The following is a 26,578-nucleotide window of genomic DNA, read 5'->3' as shown; positions in this document are numbered from 1 at the left end:
CCACGGAGTGATACCAATATAATGAAACATTACAGCATTTGCCTAGAAGAAGCAATCTCTTTTATAAAAGTGTGTGCTGTCTCTAAGACCCATGACATCATTCACACATGACATCATTCAATTCAAAGCTTGAGCAAAGATGATACTGACTGGGAGAGAAGTGAGGTGGGGGAGACTAAGTGACTGGTTTTTGGTGACAATCAGCAATATTTTTGCGTTATGGTTTGTAAGTGTAACAGTGTAATTACATGTTAAATTCCTGCATAAAATGGGTATTATGCCACCTCCTGGTAGATTAGTGTGTTTACATTGTCTAATACACCCAGTGATAAAATTATGGGATTCTGGGTAATCCACCGCAGATTTATGTCCCGGGAGAGAAATTTGTAAAATCCACCTTTTACATTGTACATTACAAATGTATGTTATTAGTAACTACTGTTGTTGGTTTGGCTTCAAATAAACCACTCTGTTATTTGCCGAATCTCAGTTTTCCTTGTGGGTTTTATGCTAGCTAAAGTTCCCTCTTTGAAATTGGTAGCTAACTCGAAAATGCATCTTCTTTAGGAGTGCTATTTATATCCCATCAACTAATGATCATTCATCCATACTATGTGTGTCCCATCATTGCAGGTAATTTATGACAAATGTATATGTTTTATAAACTCATAAGCACCAGCCAGTGTATTTGCCTGGTTTTGTTAGTTGAGGCAAATATTTATCACATTCTCGGGTGTAATATATTTATTTGTAATACATTCTAGGTGTATTATATTTCTTTGCCACAAGTGGGACATTGAGTAATTTCAAGTTATTTTTTATGTATTTTGAATACTAAAATGGATGATGCTGTAAATATGAGATTACACATGGAAACAATGTATTTATTTTTATTATAGGAATTATTAGAAATGGTTAAATCCACTATATGATCACAATGACCTTGATAGACATTTTGATTGTTTTTTTTGTTAGTATATTATACAGCAGATTTATGGAGAATTGCTGTGGGAGTGCTATTTATATCCCGTTGACTAATGATCATTCATCCATACTGTGTGTGTCCCAGCATTGCAGCTTTGGAAATAAATGAACTATCCATCCATTGCTCCATCCTTTGTTGACTCACTGACTTGAGGGATGGGACCAGGAAGGTTACATAAGCTAAATATATTTTGATTTGTTTAACACTTTTTTGGTTACTACATGATTCCATGTGTCATTTCATAGTTTGATGTATTCAATATTATTCTACAATGTAGAAAGAACAACCCTTGAATTAGTAGGTGTGTCCAAACTTTTGACTGGTACTGTATATTGGAATCACAGAAATGCCTTTTCATATGCTGTCAATTGCAAATTTGTATTTCTGTTCTTGGAGAACTGGCATGTTTTCATACTGTATTGCTCCCTGAATTCCCTGAAATCTTGAAAGATGATGTAGGGAAAATATTTTTGCATAATTTACATGATGTGCTGTTTATATTATTTAACATTTTATTATGAATATGCTTGGAGGAATGATTACACATTTGGGTATCAGAGAAAAAAAGAAGCAAGGGTCTTTGATATGAGGTGCTATAGTTACCTAACAAAACCGACGTGTGCGCAACTATGGGACAAAACAGACTTGGTTTAGATTGTTGACAACATGTAAACTATATTACAGTTGTTGGTTATGTAGCTAGTTCATTTTAGCCATATGAGCATTGACATGAAATCAGTCAAAACAAGACATGGTATCAAGAACAAGAATGAAACTAACTGAAACGAATCACTTACTCATGCATGGCAGTTTCTTGTCATTGTTGCTAACGTTAGCTATTTGGCCATCCAGAATCAAAAGAACTCACTGACTTCTGCACATTTTAGCTGCACATTGTCAGCGAAAACATCTATTAGCCAATCACATGTCTTGTTTCTTCTCTCCAATAGACAGTGACGTTCTTACATTGTCAGAGAGCGACCAGAAAGTTTTCAAAATGGGACTCGAAAGTACTATGGTGTGGTAAGAATAACACACATCTGTTTCATAAAGGATTTCTTTATACGTTACAATGAAGTGAAGGAAACGCCGACGTAATTGTATACTTCTTGGGGTACAATTGTTTATGCTAGCTAAACCAGTGGAATAGGGGGATTACTGACTGACTTGAGTCATTAGCTGGCTAGCTAACGTTATCTATCGGTGTTAGGGAACATTAAGGGGCAAAATTCGTTAACGCTTTTCATTATCATATACGTTATTTGTCACTTTGAACAAATGGATAACAAACCAATGGCACCCGTTTGCCTACTAGCATATGATGTTATTAACTAGCTTTACCTGCCATTTAGCTAAACGTTAGCTTAGCTTGTATGCTAATCACAAGAGGTTGTCTAACGTTAATTGCTAGCTAGCTGGCTAGACAGACATGAACTGTAGCTAACAGTTTGTCTTTGATAGCAATTTATTCAGCCTAGTTCTTCATATTTCCGGGTGTATATCAATTGGCTTCTTTACATATGTAATATTTCTGGGTGATCTAGCAACTTGGCTAGAGTCCCCTGGCCCTGAGAATATTTATTAATGAGGCCAGCCTTCTAAAGGTGGGCTGGCGTTGCCCATTCCTATCCTACATGTTCCCATGACCAGTTTATCTTGAATGTTTCAACTGTCATCCAAACTATTCTAGTCTCCAGAGTCCAGAAAGGCATAAGAATGGCATTTGTTGATTTTTATCTAGCTGTTTACATTCTTTCATTAGCTACCCTTTTACATTTTGCAGTGTCACCATTCTGAAAGCAGGTGTTTATAGAGCTGTGCAATATGGACAAAAATCCATATCGCTATACATTGCCTGAATTGATGTGATGATAAATGGAACGATAAGTCTAAAACATTAATGTGCATTTTTTTTAAATTACCATTTAAACTGCTACTACCGATAGTTTGATTGTAGTCGCCATCAATTGGCCCATTAACGATCACCCATATTAGCACACTTGTTTAATTTCAAACTTCACATTTCTCTAGTATAGGCTACTTATCAGAATGAACGTTATCAGCAAAAGGCCTGCGATAAATGATTTGTATGATCGGTGTCAATAATTTTCAGTTTATCGTCCCAGCTCTGCATAGCAGCATTAACCATTCTGATAATCCTATTGTTCTTCAATCCGGCTCATTTATGTCCCTCTCTCATCCCCAGTGTGGACAATAGTGAGTATATGCGCAATGGAGACTTCCTGCCCACTAGACTACAAGCCCAGCAAGATGCCGTCAACATCGTCTGTCACTCCAAAACTCGGGCAAACCCCGAGAACAATGTCGGCCTAATCTCGATGGCTAAGTAAGCTTGTGTTTTTTTGTGTGTTCAAAATACGAGTTGTCTGACTGAAAACTAGGAGAACAAACAACTATTCTGAAACTAGTGTTTCATATGAACATGTGAGTCTGAAACTAATTGAACTGTGTGGCCTGTAAAATAAAATGGAGGCCTCTGATATCAAATAGTGGTGTTTAGGTGAAAAACCGATGCCTTGACTGACAGACATTCCCAGTTTTAATGCTGTTTGGTTGGATTTTTTATGTTTGACTGCAGTAACTGTGAGGTCTTGACCACACTGACCCCAGACAGTGGCCGCATCCTGTCCAAACTGCACGCTATCCAGCCCAAAGGCAAGATCTGCTTCTGCACTGGCATCCGGGTGGCCCATGTGAGTGTCATTGCTTCTGCAGAAATTGTCTTTGAAAATGTCATATAAGCCAGATAATTATTTTACACTGAGTTACAAAGGTTACAATTGAGCAGGCTAGTGTTGTGTGTGTGTGTTCATGCATAATGTGTTTTTCTCCATGTCTATATAGCTGGCCCTAAAGCACAGACAGGGGAAGAACCACAAGATGAGGATAATTGCCTTTGTTGGCAGCCCTGTGGAAGACAGTGACAAGGATGTGAGTTTGCCACCTACCAGTGTCTTATCTAAACATATATTTCTCTTACTTTGATGATATAGCAACTAGCCTAACAGAGTATTATGTAATTTTTCTCACAATGGTACTATTTTCTGGCACATACAATTTTTGTATAAAATGAATGAACATTGTAGCTGGTCCCACAGAAGGTGTGTTTTCAACAATAGACATGCAACTTGTCACCATGGTTACTGGTCTTTCTCTCCCCCTCTGCTTCCGTTCCTCCCAATCTATGGCCCCACAGCTTGTTAAAATGGCCAAGCGCTTAAAGAAAGAGAAGGTCAATGTGGATATTATAAATTTTGGGGAAGAGGTAAGAATTGTTTCCTTGTGCCAGTATTTTTAATTAGCCCTATTATTTTTATGTTTTCAGTTGAAGTCGGAAGTTTACATACACTTAGGTCGGAGTCATTAAAACTCGATTTTCAACCTCTCCACAAATTTCTTGTTAACAAACTATAGTTTTGGCAAGTTGGTTAGGACATCTACTTTGTGCATGACACAAGTAATTTTTTCAACAATTGTTTACAGATTATTTCACTTATAATTCACTGTATTACAATTCCGGTGGGTCAGAAGTTTACATACGCTAAGTTGACTGCCTTTAAATTGCTTGGAAACTTCCAGAAAAAGATGTCATGGATTTAGAAGCTTCTGGTAGGCCAGTTGACATAATTTGAATCACTTGGAGGTGTACATGTGGATTTATATCAAAGCCTACCTTCAAACTCAGTACCTCTTTGCTTGACATCATGAGAAAATCAAAAGAAATCAGCCAAGACCTCAGAACAAAATTGTAGACCTCCACAAGTCTGGTTCGTCCCTGTGAGCAATTTCCAAGCACCTGAAGGTACCACGTTCATCTGTACAAACAATAGTACACAAGTATAAACACCATGGGACAACGCAGCCATCATACCGCTCAGGAAGGAGACGCATTCTGTCTCCAAGAGATGAACGTACTTTGGTGCAAAAAGTGCAAATCAATCCCTGAACAGCAGCAAATGACCTTGTGAAGATGCTGGAGGAAACAGGTACAGGTTGACATAATCTGAAAGGCCGCTCAGCAAGGAAGAAGCCACTGCTCCAAAACCACCATAAAAAAGCCAGACTACGGTTTGCAACTGCGCATGGGGACAAAGATCGTACTTTAAAGATCGTACTTTTTGAAGAAATGTCCTCTGGTCTGATGAAACAAAAATATAACTGTTTGGCCATAATGACCATTGTTATGTTTGGAGGAAAAAGGGGGAGGCTTGCAAGCCAAAGAACACCATCCCAACCGTGAAGCACGGGGGTGGGAGCATCATGTTGTGGGGGTGTTTTGCTACAGGAGGGACTGGTGCACTTCACAAAATAGATGGCATCATGAAGCAGGAAAATTGTGGATATATTGAAGCAACATCTCAAGACATCAGTCAGGAAGTTAAAGCTTGGTTGCAAATGGGTCTTCCAAATGGATAATGACCCCAGGCATACTTCCAAAGTTGTGGCAAATGGCTTAAGGACAACAGTCAAGATATTGGAGTGGCCATCACAGAGCTCTGACCTCACTCCCATATAGGATTTGTGGGCAGAACTGAAAATGCATGTGCGAGCAAGGAGGCCTACAAACCTGACTCCATTGCACCAGCTCTGTCAGGAGGAATGGGCCAACATTCACCCAACTTATTGTGGGAAGCTTGTGGAAGGCTACCCGACACGTTTGGCCCATGTGAAACAATTTAAAGGCAATGCTACCAAATACTAATTGAGTGTATGTAAACTTCTGACCCACTGGGAATGTGATGAAAGAAATAAAAGCTGAAATAAATCATTCTCTCTACTATTATTCAGACATTTCACATTTTTAAAATAAAGTGGTGATCCTAACTGACCTAAAACAAGGAATTTTTACTAGGATTAAACATCAGGAATTGTGAAAAACTGAGTTTAAATGTATTTGACTACGGTGTATATAAACTTCCGACTTCAACTGTACATACATGCATACATACATACAGTGAGCACCATAATTCATTGGACAGTAACCTTTTTTTGTTATTTTGGTTCTGTACTCTAGCACTTTGAGTTTGAAAGGATACAATGACAATGAGGGTGAAGTGCAGACTGTTAGCTTTATTTTGAGGGTATTTTCATACATATCGGATGAACCGTTTAGAAATGACAGCACCTTTTGTACACTGTCCCCCCCATTTTAAGTTACTACAAGTATTTGTTGAATTGGCTTCACAGATGTGTGTCGTTAGGCAGGTGTATTCATTTGTGTCGTTAGTGAATGCAGGAGAGCTGTTGATGAATGTATTGATTCTAGACTGCTATTGCCTTTGGAGGTTGTTGTTGGGGTGTGACAACACGAGGAAGACGGCAGAGTCGATGCAAATGAAGCTGGCCATCATAAGGCTCAGAAATTAAAATCAATCAATCAGGAACATTGCAAAAACCCTGGGCATGCCCAAGTCAGCAGTTTGGTTCATCATTAACAAGAAAAAAACAACCGGTGAACTCAATTATGTCAAAAGACCTGGTAGACTGAGGAAGACCACTGTAGTGGATGGCCGGAGAATGCTCTCTATGGTGAAGAACCCCCCTGACAACAGCCCAGCAGATCAAAAACACTACCCTGGATGCAGGTGTAGATGTGTCAAAGTCTACCATACGTTACGTTGAAGACTACGCCAGCAGGACTACAGACGGTACGCTACAAGATGCAAACCACTGATAAGCCTGAAGAACAGAAAGGCGAGATTACAGTTTGCTAAAAAAGCACCTACAAGAGTTCTGGGGGAAAAAGTATTGTGGACAGATGAGACAAAGTTTAACATGTACCAGAGTGATGGAAAGAGAAAAGTGTGGAGGAAAAAAAGACATGCCCATGATCCAAAGCATACCACCTCATCCATGAAACATGGTGGAGGGGTGTTATGGCTTGTGCCTGTATGGCTGCCAGTGGAACAGGCTCACTTGTCTTCAAGTGTGACTGCAGACAGAAGTAGAACAATGAATTCTGAAGTCTACAGAAATATTTTATCTGCTCAGATAAAACCAAATGCCTCCAAACTCATTGGTAGGCACTTCATCATGCAACAAGACAATGACCCTAAACATACTGCTAGAGCAACGAAGGGGTTTTTGATGACCAAAAAGTGGAAAATCGTTGACCGGATCTGGATCCAATTGAACATGCATTTTACATGCTGAGGAGGAGACTGAAGTTAATACAGTGCCTTGCGAAAGTATTCGGCCCCCTTGAACTTTGTGACCTTTTGCCACATTTCAGGCTTCAAACATAAAGATATAAAACTGTATTTTTTTGTGAAGAATCAACAACAAGTGGGACACAATCATGAAGTGGAACGACATTTATTGGATATTTCAAACTTTTTTAACAAATCAAAAACTGAACAATTGGGCGTGCAAAATTATTCAGCCCCTTTACTTTCAGTGCAGCAAACTCTCTCCAGAAGTTCAGTGAGGATCTCTGAATGATCCAATGTTGACCTAAATGACTAATGATGATAAATCAAGTCTCCGTATAAATGCACCTGCACTGTGATAGTCTCAAAGGTCCGTTAAAAGCGCAGAGAGCATCATGACGAACAAGGAACACACCAGGCAGGTCCGAGATACTGTTGTGAAGAAGTTTAAAGCCGGATTTGGATACAAAAAGATTCCCAAGCTTTAAACATCCCAAGGAGCACTGTGCAAGCAATAATATTGAAATGGAAGGAGTATCAGACCACTGCAAATCTACCAAGACCTGGGCGTCCCTCTAAACTTCCAGCTCATACAAGGAGAAGACTGATCAGAGATGCAGCCAAGAGGCCCATGATCACTCTGGATGAACTGCAGAGATCTACAGCTGAGGTGGGAGACTCTGTCCATAGGACAACAATCAGTCATATATTGCACAAATCTGGCCTTTATGGAAGAGTGGCAAGAAGAAAGCCATTTCTTAAAGATATCCATAAAAAGTGTTGTTTAAAGTTTGCCACAAGCCACCTGGGAGACACACCAAACATGTGGAAGAAGGTGCTCTGGTCAGATGAAACCAAAACTGAACTTTTTGGCAACAATGCAAAACGTTATGTTTGGCGTAAAAGCAACACAGCTCATCACCCTGAACACACCATCCCCACTGTCAAACATGGTGGTGGCAGCATCATGGTTTGGGCCTGCTTTTCTTCAGCAGGGACAGGGAAGATGGTTAAAATTGATGGGAAGATGGATGGAGCCAAATACAGGACCATTCTGGAAGAAATCCTGATGGAGTCTGCAAAAGACCTGAGACTGGGACGGAGATTTGTCTTCCAACAAGACAATGATCCAAAACATAAAGCAAAATCTACAATGGAATGGTTCAAAAATAAACATATCCAGGTGTTAGAATGGCCAAGTCAAAGTCCAGACCTGAATCCAATCGAGAATCTGTGGAAAGAACTGAAAACTGCTGTTCACAAATGCTCTCCATCCAACCTCACTGAGCTCGAGCTGTTTTGCAAGGAGGAATGGTAAAAAATGTCAGTCTCTCGATGTGCAAAACTGATAGAGACATACCCCAAGCGACTTACAGCTGTAATCGCAGCAAAAGGTGGCGCTACAAAGTATTAACTTAAGGGGGCTGAATAATTTTGCACGCCCAATTTTTCAGTTTTTGATTTGTTAAAAAAGTTTGAAATATCCAATAAATGTCGTTCCACTTCATGATTGTGTCCCACTTGTTGTTGATTCTTCACAAAAAAATACAGTTTTATATCTTTATGTTTGAAGCCTGAAATGTGGCAAAAGGTCACAAAGTTCAAGGGGGCCGAATACTTTCGCAAGGCACTGTATTAACTTCAGTCTCCTCCTCAGCATGTAAAATGCATGTTCAATTGGATCCAGATCCGGTCAACGATTTTCCACTTTTTGGTCATCAAAAACCCCTTCGTTGCTCTAGCAGTATGTTTAGGGTCATTGTCTTGTTGCATGATGAAGTGCCTACCAATGAGTTTGGAGGCATTTGGTTTTATCTGAGCAGATAAAATATTTCTGTAGACTTCAGAATTCATTGTTCTACTTCTGTCTGCAGTCACACTTGAAGACAATGATGAGCTGTGTTGCTTTTACGCCAAACATAACGTTTTGCATTGTTGCCAAAAAGTTCAGTTTTGGTTTCATCTGACCAGAGCACCTTCTTCCACATGTTTGGTGTGTCTCCCAGGTGGCTTGTGGCAAACTTTAAACAACACTTTTTATGGATATCTTTAAGAAATGGCTTTCTTCTTGCCACTCTTCCATAAAGGCCAGATTTGTGCAATATATGACTGATTGTTGTCCTATGGACAGAGTCTCCCACCTCAGCTGTAGATCTCTGCAGTTCATCCAGAGTGATCATGGGCCTCTTGGCTGCATCTCTGATCAGTCTTCTCCTTGTATGAGCTGGAAGTTTAGAGGGACGCCCAGGTCTTGGTAGATTTGCAGTGGTCTGATACTCCTTCCATTTCAATATTATTGCTTGCACAGTGCTCCTTGGGATGTTTAAAGCTTGGGAATCTTTTTGTATCCAAATCCGGCTTTAAACTTCTTCACAACAGTATCTCGGACCTGCCTGGTGTGTTCCTTGTTCGTCATGATGCTCTCTGCGCTTTTAACGGACCTTTGAGACTATCACAGTGCAGGTGCATTTATACGGAGACTTGATTTATCATCATTAGTCATTTAGGTCAACATTGGATCATTCAGAGATCCTCACTGAACTTCTGGAGAGAGTTTGCTGCACTGAAAGTAAAGGGGCTGAATAATTTTGCACGCCCAATTGTTCAGTTTTTGATTTGTTAAAAAAGTTTGAAATATCCAATAAATGTCGTTCCACTTCATGATTGTGTCCCACTTGTTGTTGATTCTTCACAAAAAAATACAGTTTTATATCTTTATGTTTGAAGCCTGAAATGTGGCAAAAGGTCACAAAGTTCAAGGGGGCCGAATACTTTCGCAAGGCACGGTAAGTCCCCAAAACAAGCAGGAACTGAAGATGCTTGCAGTATAGGCCTGGCAGACTATCACCAGGGAAGATACCCAGCTTCTGGTGATGTCGATGCATCGCAGACTTCAAGCAGTCATTGCATGCAATGGATATTCAACCAAATATTAACAATGATTACTTTATTCTACATTATGTTAAACTGTCCAATGTTTTTTGATGCCCGAAAATGGGGGGACAATGTACAAAAGCTTCTATAATTTCTAAACGGTTCATCCGATATGTATGAAAATACCCTCAAATTAAAGCTGACAGTCTGCACGTTACCCTCATTGTAATTGTATCCTTTCAAACTCAAAGTGCTAGAGTACAGAACCAAAATAACAAAAAAAATGTCACTTTCCAATGAATTATGGTGCTCACTACATGCATGCATACATACACCAGTCAAAAGTTTGGACACACCTAGGGTTTTTCTTTATTTTTACTATTTTCTACATTGTAGAATAATAGAGAAGACAGCGAATGAAATATAACATGGAATCATGTGGTAACCAAAAAAGTGTTGTAGTTTATATATCTATTTTATATTGAGATTCTTCAAAGTATCCACCCTTTGCCTTGACGACAGCTTTGTACACTCTTGGCATTCTCTCAACCAGCTTCATGAGGTAGCCACCTGGAATGCATTTCAATTAACAGGTGTGCCTTGTAGAATTGATTTCCTTATTGCGTTTGAACCAATAATTTGTGTTGACAAGCTAGGGGTGGTATACAGAACATAGCCCTCTTTGGTAAAATACCAAGTCCATATTATTGACTGTAGTACTCGCGCTGCTAAAACACTTGACCACTGCTACTCTCCAGCTTCCAGGATGCCTATAAGGCCCCCCCTAGTCAAATCTGATCACGACTCCATTTTGCTTCTGCCTTCCTATAGGCAGAAACTCAAACAGGAAGTACCCGTGCTAAGGACTATTCAATGCTGGTCTAACCAATCGGAATCCACGCTTCAAGATTGTTTTCATTACGCAGTCTGGGATATGTTCCAGGTAGCCTCTGAGAATAACATTGACTAATACACTGTTACGGTGACCTAGTTTATCAGGAAGTGGATAGGAGATGTTGTACCCACGGACTATTAAAACCTACCCTAACCAGAAACCGTAGATGGCAGCAGTCGCGCAAAACAAAGTGTGAACCACTGCATTTAAGGTGACTGGTAATATGGCCGAATACAAAGTGTAGTTATTCCCTCCATAAGGCAATCAAACAGGCAAACGTCAGTATAAAGACAAAGTGGAGTCGCAATTCAACGGCTCAGACACGAGACGTATGTGGCAGGGTCTAAAGACAAAAGATCATCAAAGACAACAACCACCCATGCCACTGCTTGGTCACCCCGCTGTCATCCAGAAGGCAAAGTCAGTACAGGTGCATCAAAGCTGAGACTGAAAAACAGCTTCTATCTCAAGGCCATCAGACTGTTAAATAGCCATCACTAGCACATTAGAGGCTGCTGCCCCATATACATAGACTTGAAATCACTGGCCGCTTTAATAGTAGAACACTAGTCACTTTAATAATGTTTACATATTGCTCATCTCATATGTATATACTGTATTCTATTCTGCTGTATGTTAGTCTATGCCGCTCTGACTTTGCTCGTCCAAGTATTTTATACATTCTTAATTCCATTCCTTTGCTTTAGATTTGTGTGTATTGTTAGATATTACTTGTTAGATATTACTGCACTGTTGGAGCTAGAAACACAAGCATTTCACTACACCCGCAGTAACATCTGCTGGACACATATGTTGACAATAAAATTTGATGTGATTTGCAGAGGATAAGTTCATTAGAATTAACAGCCTCAGAAATTGCAGCCCCAAAAAATGCTTCAGAGTTCAAGTAACCGACACATCTAAACATCAACTGTTCAAAAGGGACTGCATGAATCATGCCTTCATGGACGAATTGCTGCAAAGAAACCACTACTAAAAAACACCAATACGAAGAAGAGACTTGCTTGGTTCAAGAAACCGGAACAATGGACATTAGACCGATGGACCAGAAGGACAGATTTCCAATGAGTCCAAATTTGAGATTTTTGGTTCCAACCGCCGTCTCTTTGTGAGACGCAGAGTAGGTGAACAGATGATGCGTGTGTGGTTCTCATTGTGAAGCATGGAGGAGGAGGTGTGATGGTGTGGGGGTGCTTTTCTGGTGACCCTGTCGTTCACTTATTTAGAATTCAAGGCACACTTAACCAGCATGGCTACCACAGCATTCTGCAGCGATACGCCATCCCATTTAGTTTGCGTTTAGTGGGACTATCATTTGTTTTTCAACAGGACAATGACCCACACACCTCCAGGCTGTGTAAGAGCTATTTGACCAATAAGGAGAGTGATGAAGTGATGCATCAGATTACCTGGCCTCCACAATCACCCAACCTCAACCCAATTGCAATGGTTTGGGATGAGTTGGACCGCAGAGTGATGGAAAAGCAGCCAATAAGTGCTCAGCATATGTGGGAACTCCTTTGACTGTTGGAAAAGCATTCCAGGTGAAGCTGGTTGAGAGAATGCCATGCGTGTGCAAAGCTGTCAATGCAAAGCATGCTACTTTTGAAGAATATAAAATATATTTTGATTTGTTTAACACTTTGGTTACTACATGATTCCATATGTGTTATTTCATAGTTTTGATGTCTCAACTATTATTCTACAGTGTAGAAAATAGTCAACATAAAGAAAAACCCTGGAATTAATAAGGGTGTCCAAACTTTTGACTGGTACTGTTTATATATACAGAAAGTATTCAGACCCCTTGACTTTTTCACATTTTGTTAGGTTACAGCCTTATTTTAAAAAGTTTTTTTTTTCTCACTCAAACTACACACAATACCCCAAAATGATAAAGCAAAAACAGGTTTTTAGATGTTTTTGCTCTTTTTTTTTACTCTACTTTGTTGAAGCACTTTTGGCAGCAATTACAGCCTTGAATCTTCTTGGGTGTGACGCTACAAGCTTGGCACACCAGATCCTCTCAAGCTCTGTCAGGTTGGATGGGGAGCATTGCTGCACAGCTATTTTCAGGTCTATCCACAGATGTTCGATCGGGGTCTAGGCTCTTGCTGGGCCACTCAAGGACATTCAGAGACTTGCCCCGAAGTTGTCTTGGATGTGTGCTTAGTGTCGTTGTCCTGTTGGAAGGTGAATCTTCGCCCCAGTCTGAGGTCCTGAGTGCTCTGAAGCAGGTTTTCATGAAGGGTTTCTCTGTACTTTGCTCTGTTCATCTTTGCCTCGATCCTGACTGGTCTCCCAGTCTCTGCTGCTGAAAAACATCCCCACAGCACGATGCTGCCACCACAAATGTTTCACTGTAGGGATTTTGCCCGGTTTCTTCAGATGTGACACTTGGCATTCAGGCCAAAGAGTTCAATGTTGGTTTCATCAGATCAGAGCATTTTTCTCATGGTCTGAGTGTCCTTTTAGGTGCCTTTTGTGAAACTCCAAGCAGGATGTCTTGCCTTTTTACTGAGGAGTGGCGTTTGTCCGGCCATTCTACCGTGAAGGCCTGATTGGTGGAGGACTGTAGAGATGGTTGTCCTTCTGGAAGGTTCTCCCATCTCCACAGAGGAAGTCTGGAGCTCTGTCAGATTGACCATTGGGTTCTTGGTAACCTCCCTGCCCAAGACCCTTCTCCCCCGATTGCTCAGTTTGGCCGGGCGGCCAGCTCTAGGAAGAGTCTTGGTGGTTCCAAACTTCTTCCATTTAAGAATGATGGAGGCAACTCTGTTCTTGGGAACCTTCGATGTTGCAGACATTTTTTGGTACCCTTCCTCAGATCTGTGCCTTGACACAATCCTTTTTCGGAGCTCTATGGACAATTCCCTTGACCTCATTGCTTGGTTTTTGCTCTGACATGCCTTGGGACCTTATATAGACAGGTGTGTGCCTTTCCAAATCATTTCCAATCAATTGAATTTACCACAGGTGGACTCCCATGTTGTGGAAACATCTCAAGGATGATCAATGGAAACAGGATGCACCTGAGCTCAATTTCGAGTCTCCTAGCAAAAGGTCTGAATAGTTATGTAACTAAGGTATGTTTTTAGATTATTATTTTTTTAATATTAGCAAAAATGTGTTTTTGATTTGTCATTATGGTGGTGGGTGTGTGTGTGTGGATTGAGGGTGCGGGGCGTGGATTGGGGGTGCGGGGCAATTTAATACATTTTAGAGTAAGGCAGTAACTTAACAATGTGGGAAAAGTCAAGGGATCTGAATACTTTCCAAAGGCTCTGTGTGTGTGTGTGTGATTTAACACAATTACTTGGTTTTAACTCCTGCTTGTTTCCATTCCAAGCTAAATACATTTATTTTATACATTTTCATAGATAACACAGTATTAACTCTTGAATGGTTCATTCTCACTCTCCCCTTCTCCCATATTCTCTATTGTGTGCCTCTTCCTCCATCGTCCTCCAGGAGTTTAATACGGAGAAGCTGACTGCCTTCATCAACACTCTGAATGGGAAGGAGGGTACGGGTTCCCACCTGGTGACTGTACCCCCAGGGCCTAGCCTGGCTGACGCCCTGCTCTCCTCCCCCATCCTGGCTGGGGAAGGAGGCTCCATGATGGGCCTGGGCGCCAGCGACTTTGAGTTTGGCGTGGACCCCAGCGCCGACCCCGAGCTTGCTCTGGTAAAAATGCAATAGGGTTCCTTTTAAAGTGACATTTTTGCATTTATATTTTGGTCATTTAGCAGATGCTCTTATCCAGAGTGACCTTAATCAGTGAACCAGAGTTACCTGCATACAGTTTTTCTGGCCTTTAACTAACTGTGTCCCTCTCTACTCAGGCTCTGCGCGTGTCCATGGAGGAGCAGAGACAAAGGCAGGAGGAGGAGGCTCGCCAGGTGGCTGTTGCTTCTGCAGCCGATGTCACCACAGCAGACAGTAAAGAAAGTGAGGGTAGGTATAGATATGTGTGTGTATATGTAGTGAGTAAGTTGTGTATCCCTTTTGTCTGCTGTATTATTTATGCATAACCATTCTAATATCTCACGTATGTTAGGTATAAAGGAGAATACAGATGTTTGTACTGTAATGGTTTAATTGACTCGCTCTCAGAATCCGAGGAGGCCCTGCTAAAGATGTCGGTGTCTCAGCCTGAGACGGGTGGTGCTGCAGTGCTGCCTGACTTCAGCAATATGACAGAGGAGGAGCAGATTGCATACGCCATGCGGATGTCTCTGGCCGGAGAGGGTGCGTTATAATCACCATCCACTCATGCTTTCAGAATAGCACCTACTGACACACACACACACTTTGCGGTGTGGATGATTAAAAAAAAATAAAACATTTACATTTCGTTTTAAAGCTTGGTACTTACCAATGATCTGGACTGTCATAGTTACACCGCAAACCAAAACAAAGGGACATTTCCAGATACATGGAGTTTCCATATGATATACATTTTATTTGATTTTGACTCTCTCCCTCCATTCCCTACCAACCCATCCCTGTGATTAGAGTATGGCGATGCTATGGACACTGAAACTGCCACGGTAGGTAATTCGCATGATCAATGAAATCAGAAACCTTATCATTTGTTTTTCAATACAGTCGTGTGACGTCGGTCCGCTAAAATTTCCCAGTTGCAGTTTATGGAACACGCCCTTTCTCGATTTAGTCACTGGTGTTTTGTCTCATTCGTGTGTAAGTTCTCCATCTCCCTTCCAATCAGGATCACCTCTATTTGCAAGTACATGTACCAGGAATTTGACCTGCTGAAATGGTGCTGACAACAAACAGAATACATAATCAGTGCCTTTATTAATGATGTGCCTTCCTCAGGAGAAGGATGACTATGATGTGATGCAGGACCCAGAGTTTCTCCAAAGCGTCCTGCAGAACCTGCCAGGTGTCGACCCTAACAATGAGGCCATCCGAAACGCCATGGGCTCCCTGGCCTCCCAGACAGGCCCACCCAAGCCTAACCGCAAGAAAGACGAGGATAAGAAGAAATGAGGCATGGGGACAGACAAATTGACGACACACATGGGTTGTGTCCGAAATGGCACCCTAAATAGTGCACGACTTTTGACATGGCTCTGGTAGGGTAGTTGACACCAACAGAATTATGCAAGGCTACAGACAGGAAGACGGACACTAACGTGTGATATGACGGACAGTCAACAACATTCACAAGAAACCCACAAGCACACACAAACAGACCAGACAATAAGACCAAACTGGAGAATGCCACATTGGCATACAATCTAAAAATGGAATATCCATATTTTCTGGTTTCTCACTGATTTACCCCATCTTAACTGACTGACTCGCAAGACTGACTGGCATTATATGTTGTATTTAATGACAGGTCCCCAAGCTTGTAAACTAAACAATATCCTCCTTTTATTTTGTTATTTTTCTATTGCAATAAATAAGATGGATGACGCTTGTTGGTGTGTATATCTGTCTGATTGATTGAGTCCCCACTCCCCTCCACCCCATATAGCCAGAACAGCAAAGCTTAATTAGAGAGAGGTGTGTGAACTATTGTGGCAATAATTAACATATCCGTTTTTATTATGTTATCTTTTGTGTTCACATTGAATATTAACAAATTACATTTGTCCGTATGTGGCACCATTTCCACGACATTTTCTTTTTGTAGCTTCGGCAATACAAAAATTGCATTAATACAATGATCTGATAGGACCTCTTCATTGTGTGGCAGGAAGTAAAGGCACGTCATCTGGAGCGAGCGACAATAGTTGAATCACAGATCCAGGTAAACTATTTAAAAAAAATATGTGCAATTGAGAATCAAAATACCGGTCCCATCAATTGTCCACAGTGACAATGATTTATGGTTATTTCCCAGTAACTCGTTATGAATGCATGGGATGGCCTCCACTAAAGGACCCCTCGCTCTGCTTGGGCACAGCGCGGCCGGGCCATCTAGCCTGGCGGGGGAAGCCAAAATAAACTTAACAGCTGCGAGACGTTTGTGCTTTTAAATGATTGATTAGTTGTGAAGCCATTGCAGGTTAATCCATATGTCAAGTATATAACATTTAACGTCCACACTCGGTGAATTCATCTATTGAACCGATAAACAATTGGATGTATTTCTTAGCTAGTTAGCTAAATATGTTGTCGCTAGTCTGTCGTATGTTTTAGCCAGCTAGCGATAGCTATTTGTTGACAATCGTAGCGAGACGGGCTATGTGTCAAACTGCATTGTGTTCATGCTAGTTGGCTAGGTAATAGCAGCATCCCTCTCGAAATGTTTACTGTATGCAATGTTTTGCTAAGCTGGCTAACAGTCGCTACAAATGCTCGGGTCAAATACAATCCTGTTCGACTTGGATCTGTGTTAATAACTTGCTTAGCTACTAACTAGCTAGGTACCTTTACTGAACTGCAACACATAAGGACAGCCAGCTGGCTAGCAATTTCAATTAGAAATTAGAGAAACAGGATGTTTTAAACTTGGAATCATATCACTCATTTTCTGTCCTCTTGGTGTATCCTCTCTTGCAGGATTTGGTCCCGGCATGGGGGACATGAAGACCCCAGATTTCGATGACCTATTGGCAGCATTTGACATTCCTGACATCGATGCTAAAGAGGCCATCCAGTCTGCTGATGAGGCTGACGGGCCAGGCGGTGCACCTCTGGGAAAGCCAGACGGTGGGGTTGGTGTAGGGCCATCTCTGAGACCAGCTAGCCCCACGGACCCACAGGCTGACACCCCTATTGTCAGCGTTATCGTAAAGAACTGTGTACGACCTGACATTGATGGAGGGGATGAGGACACAGACCAGAACACTATGGACAGCATTGCCGGGGTCGCTATGGGTCCACGGCTCTGTGTCTGTGCCCCAGACATAGCGGAATCTGAACCACTCAATCACAATGGGTTTGGGGCTGCTGGTATAACTACGCCCCTAACCCAGGCTCAGGCCCAATCAAATGGGGAGCCGTGGTCAGTGTCTACCCCCAAAACGGAGGGTGGAGGAGGTGGTGCTGGATCAACTAAATCGGTCAAGCAGGTTGGCAATATATTCAACAGACTGAAGCCTCTCATGGTGCAAGGGTCGGGAGACCCTGTAGGGAGGGCGAGGAAGATGCAGCTCCTACAGCAGCAGCACACACGGCAAGAGGCAGGCAAAGACGCTTCGTTATCCTCCTCTTCATCTGTTGTGTCTGCGTCTCTTGTCTCAGGAGTGTCAGTAGGACTGTCCTCTTCTTTCTTCCCGCCTTCCAAGCCTCTGCTCCCGTCTCCGCCATCCGCCCTCTCCTCACACCCGTTGCACTCATCTCAGCCGTTTAACGGGGCACCTAAAGCCGGCCCGACATTGTGTCCCAGAGAATCAGAGGGGGTTGATTCCGATCTGGACCTAGGGCCCCCGCTGCTGATCCAGGAACCCCCTGGCTCCCCCTCCCGCACCCCTCCCAAACTGACCCGTCGTTTTAGGTCCTCTGCTGGCAGCTCTGACTCCACCCATCCCATGGCCTCATCGGCAGCTCACCCCAAACCAGGGGACACTCCCTCGGGCTGTAGAGTGACCTCAACCGCCCAGTCAGGCTCCACCAAGAGTCTACCACAGGAAGACAAACACCCAGAGCATGTTATAGTAGAGCGAGACTCACCTGAAAGTCCTGAGCCAGAAATAGCCATATCGGCTGCACCAGTAACCGCCAAGAGGTGCTCCAGCCCTGCAGTAGCCTCCACACCACCCCCCTCAGACCTTCAGGAGCCTAAGGAGGAGGAGGAGGAGATGGAGGTGGGAAATGGAATAGAGAAGGTTATGGATGGAAAGGCAGATTTTGGAGAGGAAGAGGGTGCAAGAACAGGAGAGGAGAAAATGGAAGTGGATGATGGCAAGTCTACACCTCCAACCACTGAAAGTTGCACCTCAACTCCAGGAGGGCCTGCTGCTCCTGCCCGGCCCCTCAAAGTGCGGATAAAGACCATCAAAACCTCCACTGGTGGAATCACCAGAACTGTTACCAGAGTCGCACCCAAAGCAGGTGCTGCTGGAGCCAAGGGTTTGGAGCCTAGCAAAGCTCCACCAGGGGTGCGGAAGACCCCAGTCAACAGGGCCTGGAAACCTGACACTCCCTCTGGTCGTATGGCACCCTCCCAGTCACAGAAAGCAAAGAGTCTCAACACACTACCCGTGTCTACACTAGCAGCCAGTAGTGCTATGCTAGCCGCTGCAACCAAGGCTCAGAACAAGATGGCTGCCTCCTCGGACTCGGACAAGGCCAAGGTATCTGCCACTGCTGTTAGCATCACTAAATCTGCCGCCCTGCCTGCCACTCCCTCGGTTGCTTCCTCTCCGAAGTTCTCAGTAGCCATGGGTGGGATGAGTGTACGTCCTGTTGGTGCTAAAACGTCTAACGGGGGCAGCGCCAGCGTCCTAGCCGGTACTCACCAGCCAAACAAGCCTGCCTCCATTGTGAACAGCACGGGCGCCGTCATTTCCCGCAGCCAGTCTAGCCTGGTGGAGGCCTTCAACAAGATCCTCAACAGCAAGAACCTGCTGCCCAGTTATAAGCCTGACCTCTCGGCGGCTCCGCCCCCAGAGTGGGGGCTCCCTCTGCCTGCCATGGGCTACCGCTGTCTAGAATGTGGCGATGCCTTCGCCTTGGAGCGCAGCCTGGCTCGCCACTATGACAGGCGCTCGCTGCGCATCGAGGTGACCTGCAACCACTGTGCCAAGCGGCTGGCCTTTTTCAACAAGTGCAGCCTGCTGCTCCACGCCAGGGAGCATAAGGAACGAGGGCTGGTAATGCAGTGCTCTCACCTCGTCATGAGGCCCGTCACCGTGGAGCAGATGATTGGCCAGCAGGACACCACACCCATCAGTAAGGCGGCACTTTCGGGAGAGTTTAGTGAAAATGGCTTCGTCCCATAGGACGCAGCAAAAAAGTTTAAGCAATTTAAGACGCATACAATGTGGCTATATAAACAAAGCTTTATTTCTGTCAGGATGTGGTCCATTTTATTATATGAAATACAAGAGAGAGATACCATCATGCAATTGACTTCCAACTTCTTTGTATTCTTGCTTTGCTTTCTTGCTTTGTTGACCAGGCTTGTGTTCCCCTTCTTCAATCTCCTCTCCTCCTCCAGTCTCCTCCCCCTCCACCACATCCGGAGCCCCCGCAGTGTCATCCAGTTCCAGCCCACTGAAGGACGCACAGTCTCCCTCTGCAGCCCAGCTGAGACCGGTCCGCCGTGCGCCCCAGATCCCCCAGGTGCTGATGCCCCTCCCCAGCAAGAAGGGAGAGGTGCTGCAGTACCACAACTTTAAGTGTCCCGAGTGCCAGGCCCAGTTCTCTGGCAAGGCCGAGCTGGTCGCCCACTTCCAGCAGATCAGAGCTACCCCCAACTCGGTGAGCCCTTTGATACAGAGCCTGAAGTATGGGTGTGCATTATTCACAGGCTAATGACGAACTACTAGTGTCAAGCTTAGTCATACATAATGACTGAATAAGGCAGTTTCCCAGACACAGATTGTGGACTGCTTTACTTTATGTATTAGTCAATACTATTACGCAATATTAGTGTTTTACTATGAAAACAAGGCATTTGTAAGGCCTCAATTAACTTTAAAACATGTTCTCTCTCTTCCTTGGCCAGACACCTGTGGGTGTGCATTGATGACTGGCTTATTACACAGTACTAGTATTAGAAATAGTAGTGTATTCATAGTGTTATGCCTTAGTCAACTTTTAAACATTTTCTCCCTCCTCCCTACCCAAACCTGTATGCTGTACTCCCCTCCCATGATGCTGCTAATGTTTACTATGAAAACGAGTTCTGATTAATTCCTCAATGTGTGTGCTGTATGTCAATCGTTAAACCTCTCATCTTCCTGCCCAGACCTGTATGCTGTGCTCCCCTCCCATGATGCTGCCTAACTGGTGCAGTGTGTCGGCTCACCAGAGGATTCATAAGCACCGGGCACCCCACGTCTGTCCAGAGTGTGGGGGCATCGCCCGGCAGGCCAGCTTCCAGACCCACCTGGAGGAGGCCTGTCTGCACTTCGCCCGCCGCATTGGATACAGGTGAAGAGATAGTGTCTGAAACAAATGTAATAAGTCCGCACACAAAAGGAAGTCGCAGAAGTATTTTCACTAGCTTATCACTAGCTTAAACAGATGTTTCGGCTTAGCAGCCTTATTCAGTGTGTCGTGTCGGTCATCTGCACTGATAGACAATTGTGCTACAAATACATGCACGTGTACATACCACAAACTACTGCGTAGATGCAGCGTTATGTATTATTATGACACTCCATTGTCAGGTGGATGTATGAGGGATACATACAGTAATCAAATGCAAATACACTCCCTCTATCTCAAAGATATGTGAAAAGATGTGGTTGAAGATTCCTTTCCTTAGTTGCATCACAATCAAGCCACCCAATATTAGCATCAGTGACTAAACCTATGTGTTTAACATTTTGTTGTTGTTCATATCTGTTCCCCAGGTGCTCCAGTTGCCAGGTGGTCTTCGGGGGTCTGAACTCCATCAAGTCCCACATCCAGACGGCCCACTGCGAGGTGTTCCACAAGTGCCCCAGCTGCCCTATGGCCTTTAAGTCTGCCCCTAGTGCACAGGGACACATCAGCACCCAGCACCCTACCCTCGCCGGGGGACAGGCCAAGTAAATACCCCACAGTCACTGAACCATGTTATGTCTCTAGGTTTAGAGCAGTGTTTTGCAATCCTGGTCCAGAGGACCCAGAGGTGTGTACGTTTTTGTCCTAGTGCTCTAGCACTAACACACTTAATTCAACTGTGTTCATGTGTGTTAGAACAAAAATGTACACCTCTTTGGGTCCCCAGAATTGGGAAACACTGGTTTTTAGTTGATTGTAAAGCATGTCTCTTGTCTGTTTTTGTCACAATTTGAGCCCTGAAAAAAAGTTTAATTCACTCCTAAATACCCTCTTTCTCTGTATTTGCAGATTGATCTACAAGTGTGTGATGTGTGATACAGTTTTTACCCAGAAACCCTTACTGTACATGCATTTCGACACCCACCTGGCCAAGCAGAAAGTGCATGTGTTCAAGTGTCCTGACTGCACCAAACTCTACGCACAGAAAGGTTCCATGATGGAACACATAAAGGTTTGTTTAGTGAAATTCCAACTCATAGGTAAACATACGATTGTAGTAAAGGAAAGTGACATGTTAGTTGATCAATCCCCTGGATGGTAAATAGTAATTTATAGGAGCTAATTTGTCAATATTGTCTTCCCTTTTCTCTTGTCTGATTGGTTATCCCTTTCTTACTTCCTCTTATCCAGACTGCTCACAGAAGGCAGTCAGTCAAACAGGAGGGCCAATCCAATGCCTCTGCCCCTGCCCCCACCAACCCCTCAGCCCCCTCCCTCCCAAAATCCAAGCCCTCTGCAAAAAAGGACAACTCAGATGGGGAGGACTGGGGCCGAGACCAAGAGGAGGAGGAAGGAGAGGAAGAGGGGGGTGAGGACTATGAGGAACCTGAGAATCAGTCTAGTTCTATGGAGGTAGGCAGCCATCGTGGGACCATCTCAGAATGGAGCTGCCAGCAATGTCAGAAGACCTTCACACAGAGCGACGACTACATCTCTCACATGAAGACAGAGCACGGAAAGGTAATTATCTGTATAACCTATGACCCACTTCACATAAAAAAAATAAAGATGTGAATCGATTATTTTTAAATTGTAGTATTTGGGATTCGGTTAGATCGCGGTGAATTGAATCAAATAATAATTTGTGAATTGCAAAACATAAAAATTTGTAGCCTTCCGTTGGGATTATGTTGCTGTGAAACTTGTTTTGGGCATTGCAACACAATAGATGCCAGTCAACTTGCAGAGAAACCTTCTAAGGAAAAATAAATCTGACTAACCTAGAAAATACAGTGCATTTGGAAAGTATTGAGACCAAATGACTTTTTGCACATTTTGTTACGTTAGACTGATTCTAAAATTGATTAAATATATATTTTCTCATCACACTACCCCAGAATGACAAAGCCAAAACAGATTTTTGGACATTTTTGCAACTATTAAATATAAAAAAACACCTTATTTACATAATTATTTAGACCCGTTGCTATGAGATTCAAAATTAGGCTCTGGTGGATCCTGTTTACATTGAAATATGGCAGAACCATGCCTCTGGAAAAATGTACTAATTTGGCTGGGACATGCTTGCTGTAGCTAGATTTCCATACAATTTGCGTCTGATTTTCATGTGAATATTCGAAAATCTGCATAAATGCACATTTTCCCACGAGATATGTTGCCATCAAACTGACTTATTGCGGATAAAAGTCTGTGCGTGCTGATGGAAATAGGATATGCCGGTTATAAATGCAGACAAAAATATGTAAAATTAATTCTGCGAGAAATTGATATAATAACCATTACGAAGTAAACTTGGAGTTGCGCGATATGTTGTGTGGTCCTCCCACAACGACTTGGGAAACCATGCAGTTTATTAGGCTACAGATTAAATAAATGATGAACTTCACAGGGTGGTGAAAGTGCACATGATGAGCTTAATGCCTCTGTTCCAATAAATATCCAGGGTCTTATTTTTGTGACGCAATGATCGATGCTTGGCTGCCTTTTGACAAATAAAAATACAGTTCTTATCCATAATAATTATCTTAATGTAGGTTGCTTACATCATCGGCAAGCTGTTGGCTAGAGCACATGTGCCAAGACCAGACTAGGCACATTTTCTATATAACGCAACTGTTTTTGTGACAAACCCATCAGTAGAGTTCAATGCAATGGAAACCCATTTTACTTGTATTTTTCCATTCGGTACATGGGAATTTAACCAACTTTTTTATGTGCACGATGTGGTGTTGTACCAAGGTTGTTTAGTATTTGTATGACCTTAGTGTAATGGGGGTGTGTGCACAGAGGACTCACCCTCTTTTCTCCTCGAAACTTCCCCTGTAGACTATGAAGAAGTTCCCGTGTTGTGTGTGTGAGAGCTCCTTCTCCACCTCTTCCAGCCTGCGGCGTCATGTACGCGTCATCCACGAGGGCAACAAAAGAGTCTTCAACTGCCAGTGAGGGAACCCCATACTCATCTAAACATCCACAAAAGCACCATATTTTGTCCCCTGTAGCTCAATTGGTAGAACACGGATAGTGGGCTTTGATTCCCAGGGCCACTCGTACATAAAAACAGGCTGTATGCATGACTAACTCACTTTGGGGTAAAAAGCGTCTGCTAAGTAGGATATATATTATACTTGAAAATGTCTGTAGAGTTGATATGACAAGACAATTGGCAGGGATATTTAGAATGTTAAGTTCAGTCGAATATCAGCCCACCTAGGGAAAGTGTGCAGCATCCTCAGTGCCTATGTGTATACTTGTGTGTTTGCAGATATTGCACAGAGGGCAAGCGGACCTTCAGCAGTCGGCTCATACTGGAGAAGCATATCCAGGTCCATCATCACAGGGTCAGAGCCACTGACGGACAGGTCAGTTCGAATCCATTCTTCTTTCCATCACTTGGTGGGGGTACATTTCAGTAATGTTACCCATGGTGTGGTGACATGGATCTGAGTATGTTAAACCAAAAATCAATACTGCTTTTTGACGTTCTCTCTTTTTTACCCCCCCCCCCCCCCCCCCATCACCCCTCTGTCCCCATGCATGGATCTCCACAGACCAGGAAGCGTTCAGTCCCGGGTAAGGGCCCAGGCAGCTCATCTGAACTTGACGGAGAGGGGGGGCCACCAGGGGACGAGGAAGGGGGTGGCACGGACAGCAGAGAGGCCACAGAGGGGGGCAGCATTCCTGTGAAGAAAACGCGAGCGTCGGCGCTTCCCGAGCCCGAGGAGGACGACAACGTGTTCCGCTGCGTGCCGTGCGGCTTCGCCACGGAGGACGGTGCCGAATTCCAGCGCCACATCCCGCAGCATCGCGCTGATGTCGCCTCCTTCCAGTGCCTGCAGTGTGGCGTGTGCTTCGCCTCGGCTGGCTCCCTGGGACGCCACCGTTTCATCGCCCACCGCGTGAGAGATCCCCAGGGGGAGTCACACCACAGGCCACCCCGCACCCCCTCCTCCCCGGACGGCTTACCCTCGTCCCCACAGGACGGAGAGGATGGTAAGGGGAAAATGAGCTGCAGGGTGTGCAGCCGGCGCTTCGACAGGGCCTCCGACCTTAACACCCACTTGAGGACCCACGGCATGGCCTTCATTACCGCCCACAAGACGGACAAGCCCCAGTAGGGTGAAGTTGCCCCTCGATGCTGATCCTGGGTCAGTTTTGCATTTCCCTCACTAATGGTTAGGATTGGGGGAGAAGAAGCAGATCCTAGATCTGTAACTCGGGGAAACTTCACTCCAGAGCCGGACAAGCCCCAGTATGGAAAGGAGGGGTGAGGCCTCGGAGTAACCGACAGGCCTGGGAGATGAGGGGTTTTGACTTGGAATAATTTTAGGGGAACTGAATGTGGATAGATGAGAGCTGACCCAGATGTACTTCTGACCACCTGATCATAGCATCGATATCAGACATACGTGTCCAACTTTTCCATGATTGTGTACGTTTTTCTGCCATTAATATGAACCATGCTATCATTTCTACATGCATTTCCTTCCTTTTCCGAGCTGTGTGTCTCGAAAGGTATTCTGTCTCGCGTTGTATCTATACGGACCCACTGTACAAAGAAAGCACTCTTGTTGGTCATAGATCAGTTTCTATGGGTCCACCTCTTTAGTGAGGGTTCGATAACTGTTCTCAAATCAGTATCTGAAGTAAAAAATTGTATTGAGAGTAACACTGATTTTAAGTACTAATGACATTGTTCTATTTATTTATATGAAACACATTGTTGTCGTTGTTTGTGAGACATTGCAGCCAATCTTATGGTAAAGGGAACTTGAAATGTATGACACAGACAGGTGAGATTTATTTCTCTGTTTTGATACGCTGAACAAAAATATGAACGCAATATATAAAGTGTTGGTCCCATGTTTCATGAACTGAAATAAAATATCCCAGAAATGTTCCAGACGCACAAATAGCTTCTTTGAAATTTTGTGCACAAATGTGCTTTTAGTGAGCATTGCTCCTTTGCCACAAGATATGACACACCTGTTTGGTGGATTATCAAGAAGCTAATTATACAGGTGCAATTCAGTCACACACAATGCCAGATATTTTGAGGGAGTGTGCAATTGGCATGCTGACTGCAGGAATGTCCAGCAGAGTTGTTGCCAGAGAATTGAATGTTAATTTCTCTACCATAAACTGCCTCCGTGGTTTTTGAGAATTTGGCAAGTACTGTTATGGGTGTAAGATGGCACAGTGATGCCATCTGTTGGTAAATGTTCATTACTGCAACTCTTGTGTTTTACCGGGGTGCTTGAGATACCCGGATGTGTTGTGATGTACTGAACAAGACTGGTTACTCGCATCAATGCCTCTGTCTCGTCATTTAGCATTCAAACATGGTGTCAGAAGTGGGATAACTAACCATGCTTTCCGCAAATTAGAGTCACCTGCTCTGGTTTACAAACAAATGCTTATTTGTGTAAAATTTCGCCCGGAATTGGCCTTAAGCTAGAGTGAGTTTGCTAGTTAGCT

At 43.5% G+C, this 26,578-nt stretch overlaps 2 protein-coding genes across 7 annotated transcripts in view; both read left to right on the top strand.

Moving 5' to 3' along the window:
* The window catches only part of LOC110488394 (26S proteasome non-ATPase regulatory subunit 4), a 33,171-nt gene extending 16,774 nt beyond the window's left edge, over positions 1-16,397 (top strand). Inside the window, exons 3-12 of the mRNA XM_036971750.2 lie at positions 1,936-2,008; positions 3,192-3,332; positions 3,585-3,699; positions 3,851-3,937; positions 4,203-4,271; positions 14,417-14,632; positions 14,791-14,902; positions 15,062-15,196; positions 15,464-15,498; positions 15,788-16,397. Of these exons, the coding sequence (XP_036827645.2) occupies positions 1,936-2,008; positions 3,192-3,332; positions 3,585-3,699; positions 3,851-3,937; positions 4,203-4,271; positions 14,417-14,632; positions 14,791-14,902; positions 15,062-15,196; positions 15,464-15,498; positions 15,788-15,961 (1,157 nt within the window). The 3' untranslated portion in view covers positions 15,962-16,397. The remainder of the gene's footprint in view (positions 1-1,935; positions 2,009-3,191; positions 3,333-3,584; positions 3,700-3,850; positions 3,938-4,202; positions 4,272-14,416; positions 14,633-14,790; positions 14,903-15,061; positions 15,197-15,463; positions 15,499-15,787) is intronic.
* Positions 15,788-26,013, top strand: LOC110516488 (zinc finger protein 687b). 6 transcript variants are annotated; one of them, XM_036971745.2, is made up of 10 exons: positions 15,788-16,730; positions 17,486-19,819; positions 20,049-20,350; positions 20,841-21,025; positions 21,451-21,627; positions 21,932-22,094; positions 22,274-22,603; positions 23,930-24,042; positions 24,366-24,462; positions 24,652-26,013. In XM_036971745.2, the coding sequence occupies exons 2-10, from the start codon at positions 17,500-17,502 to the stop codon at positions 25,216-25,218; spliced, it is 4,254 nt and encodes a 1,417-aa protein (XP_036827640.2). In that variant the 5' UTR covers positions 15,788-16,730; positions 17,486-17,499; the 3' UTR covers positions 25,219-26,013. The 6 variants fall into 6 exon arrangements, with proteins under 6 accessions (XP_036827640.2, XP_036827643.2, XP_090084430.1 ...); XM_036971748.2 differs by having other exon boundaries at positions 16,496-16,730; positions 20,088-20,350; XM_090228304.1 differs by lacking the exon at positions 15,788-16,730 and adding an exon at positions 16,740-17,205 and having other exon boundaries at positions 20,088-20,350.
* Positions 26,014-26,578: the final 565 nt, after the last annotated feature.

This window comes from Oncorhynchus mykiss, chromosome 30 (assembly GCF_057628025.1).
Source record: "Oncorhynchus mykiss isolate SJ-2025 chromosome 30, ASM5762802v1, whole genome shotgun sequence".
Classification (NCBI taxonomy): Eukaryota; Metazoa; Chordata; class Actinopteri; order Salmoniformes; family Salmonidae; genus Oncorhynchus; species Oncorhynchus mykiss.
Note: the sequence above shows the minus strand (reverse complement) of the source record. Positions and strands in the feature narration are given on the sequence as shown.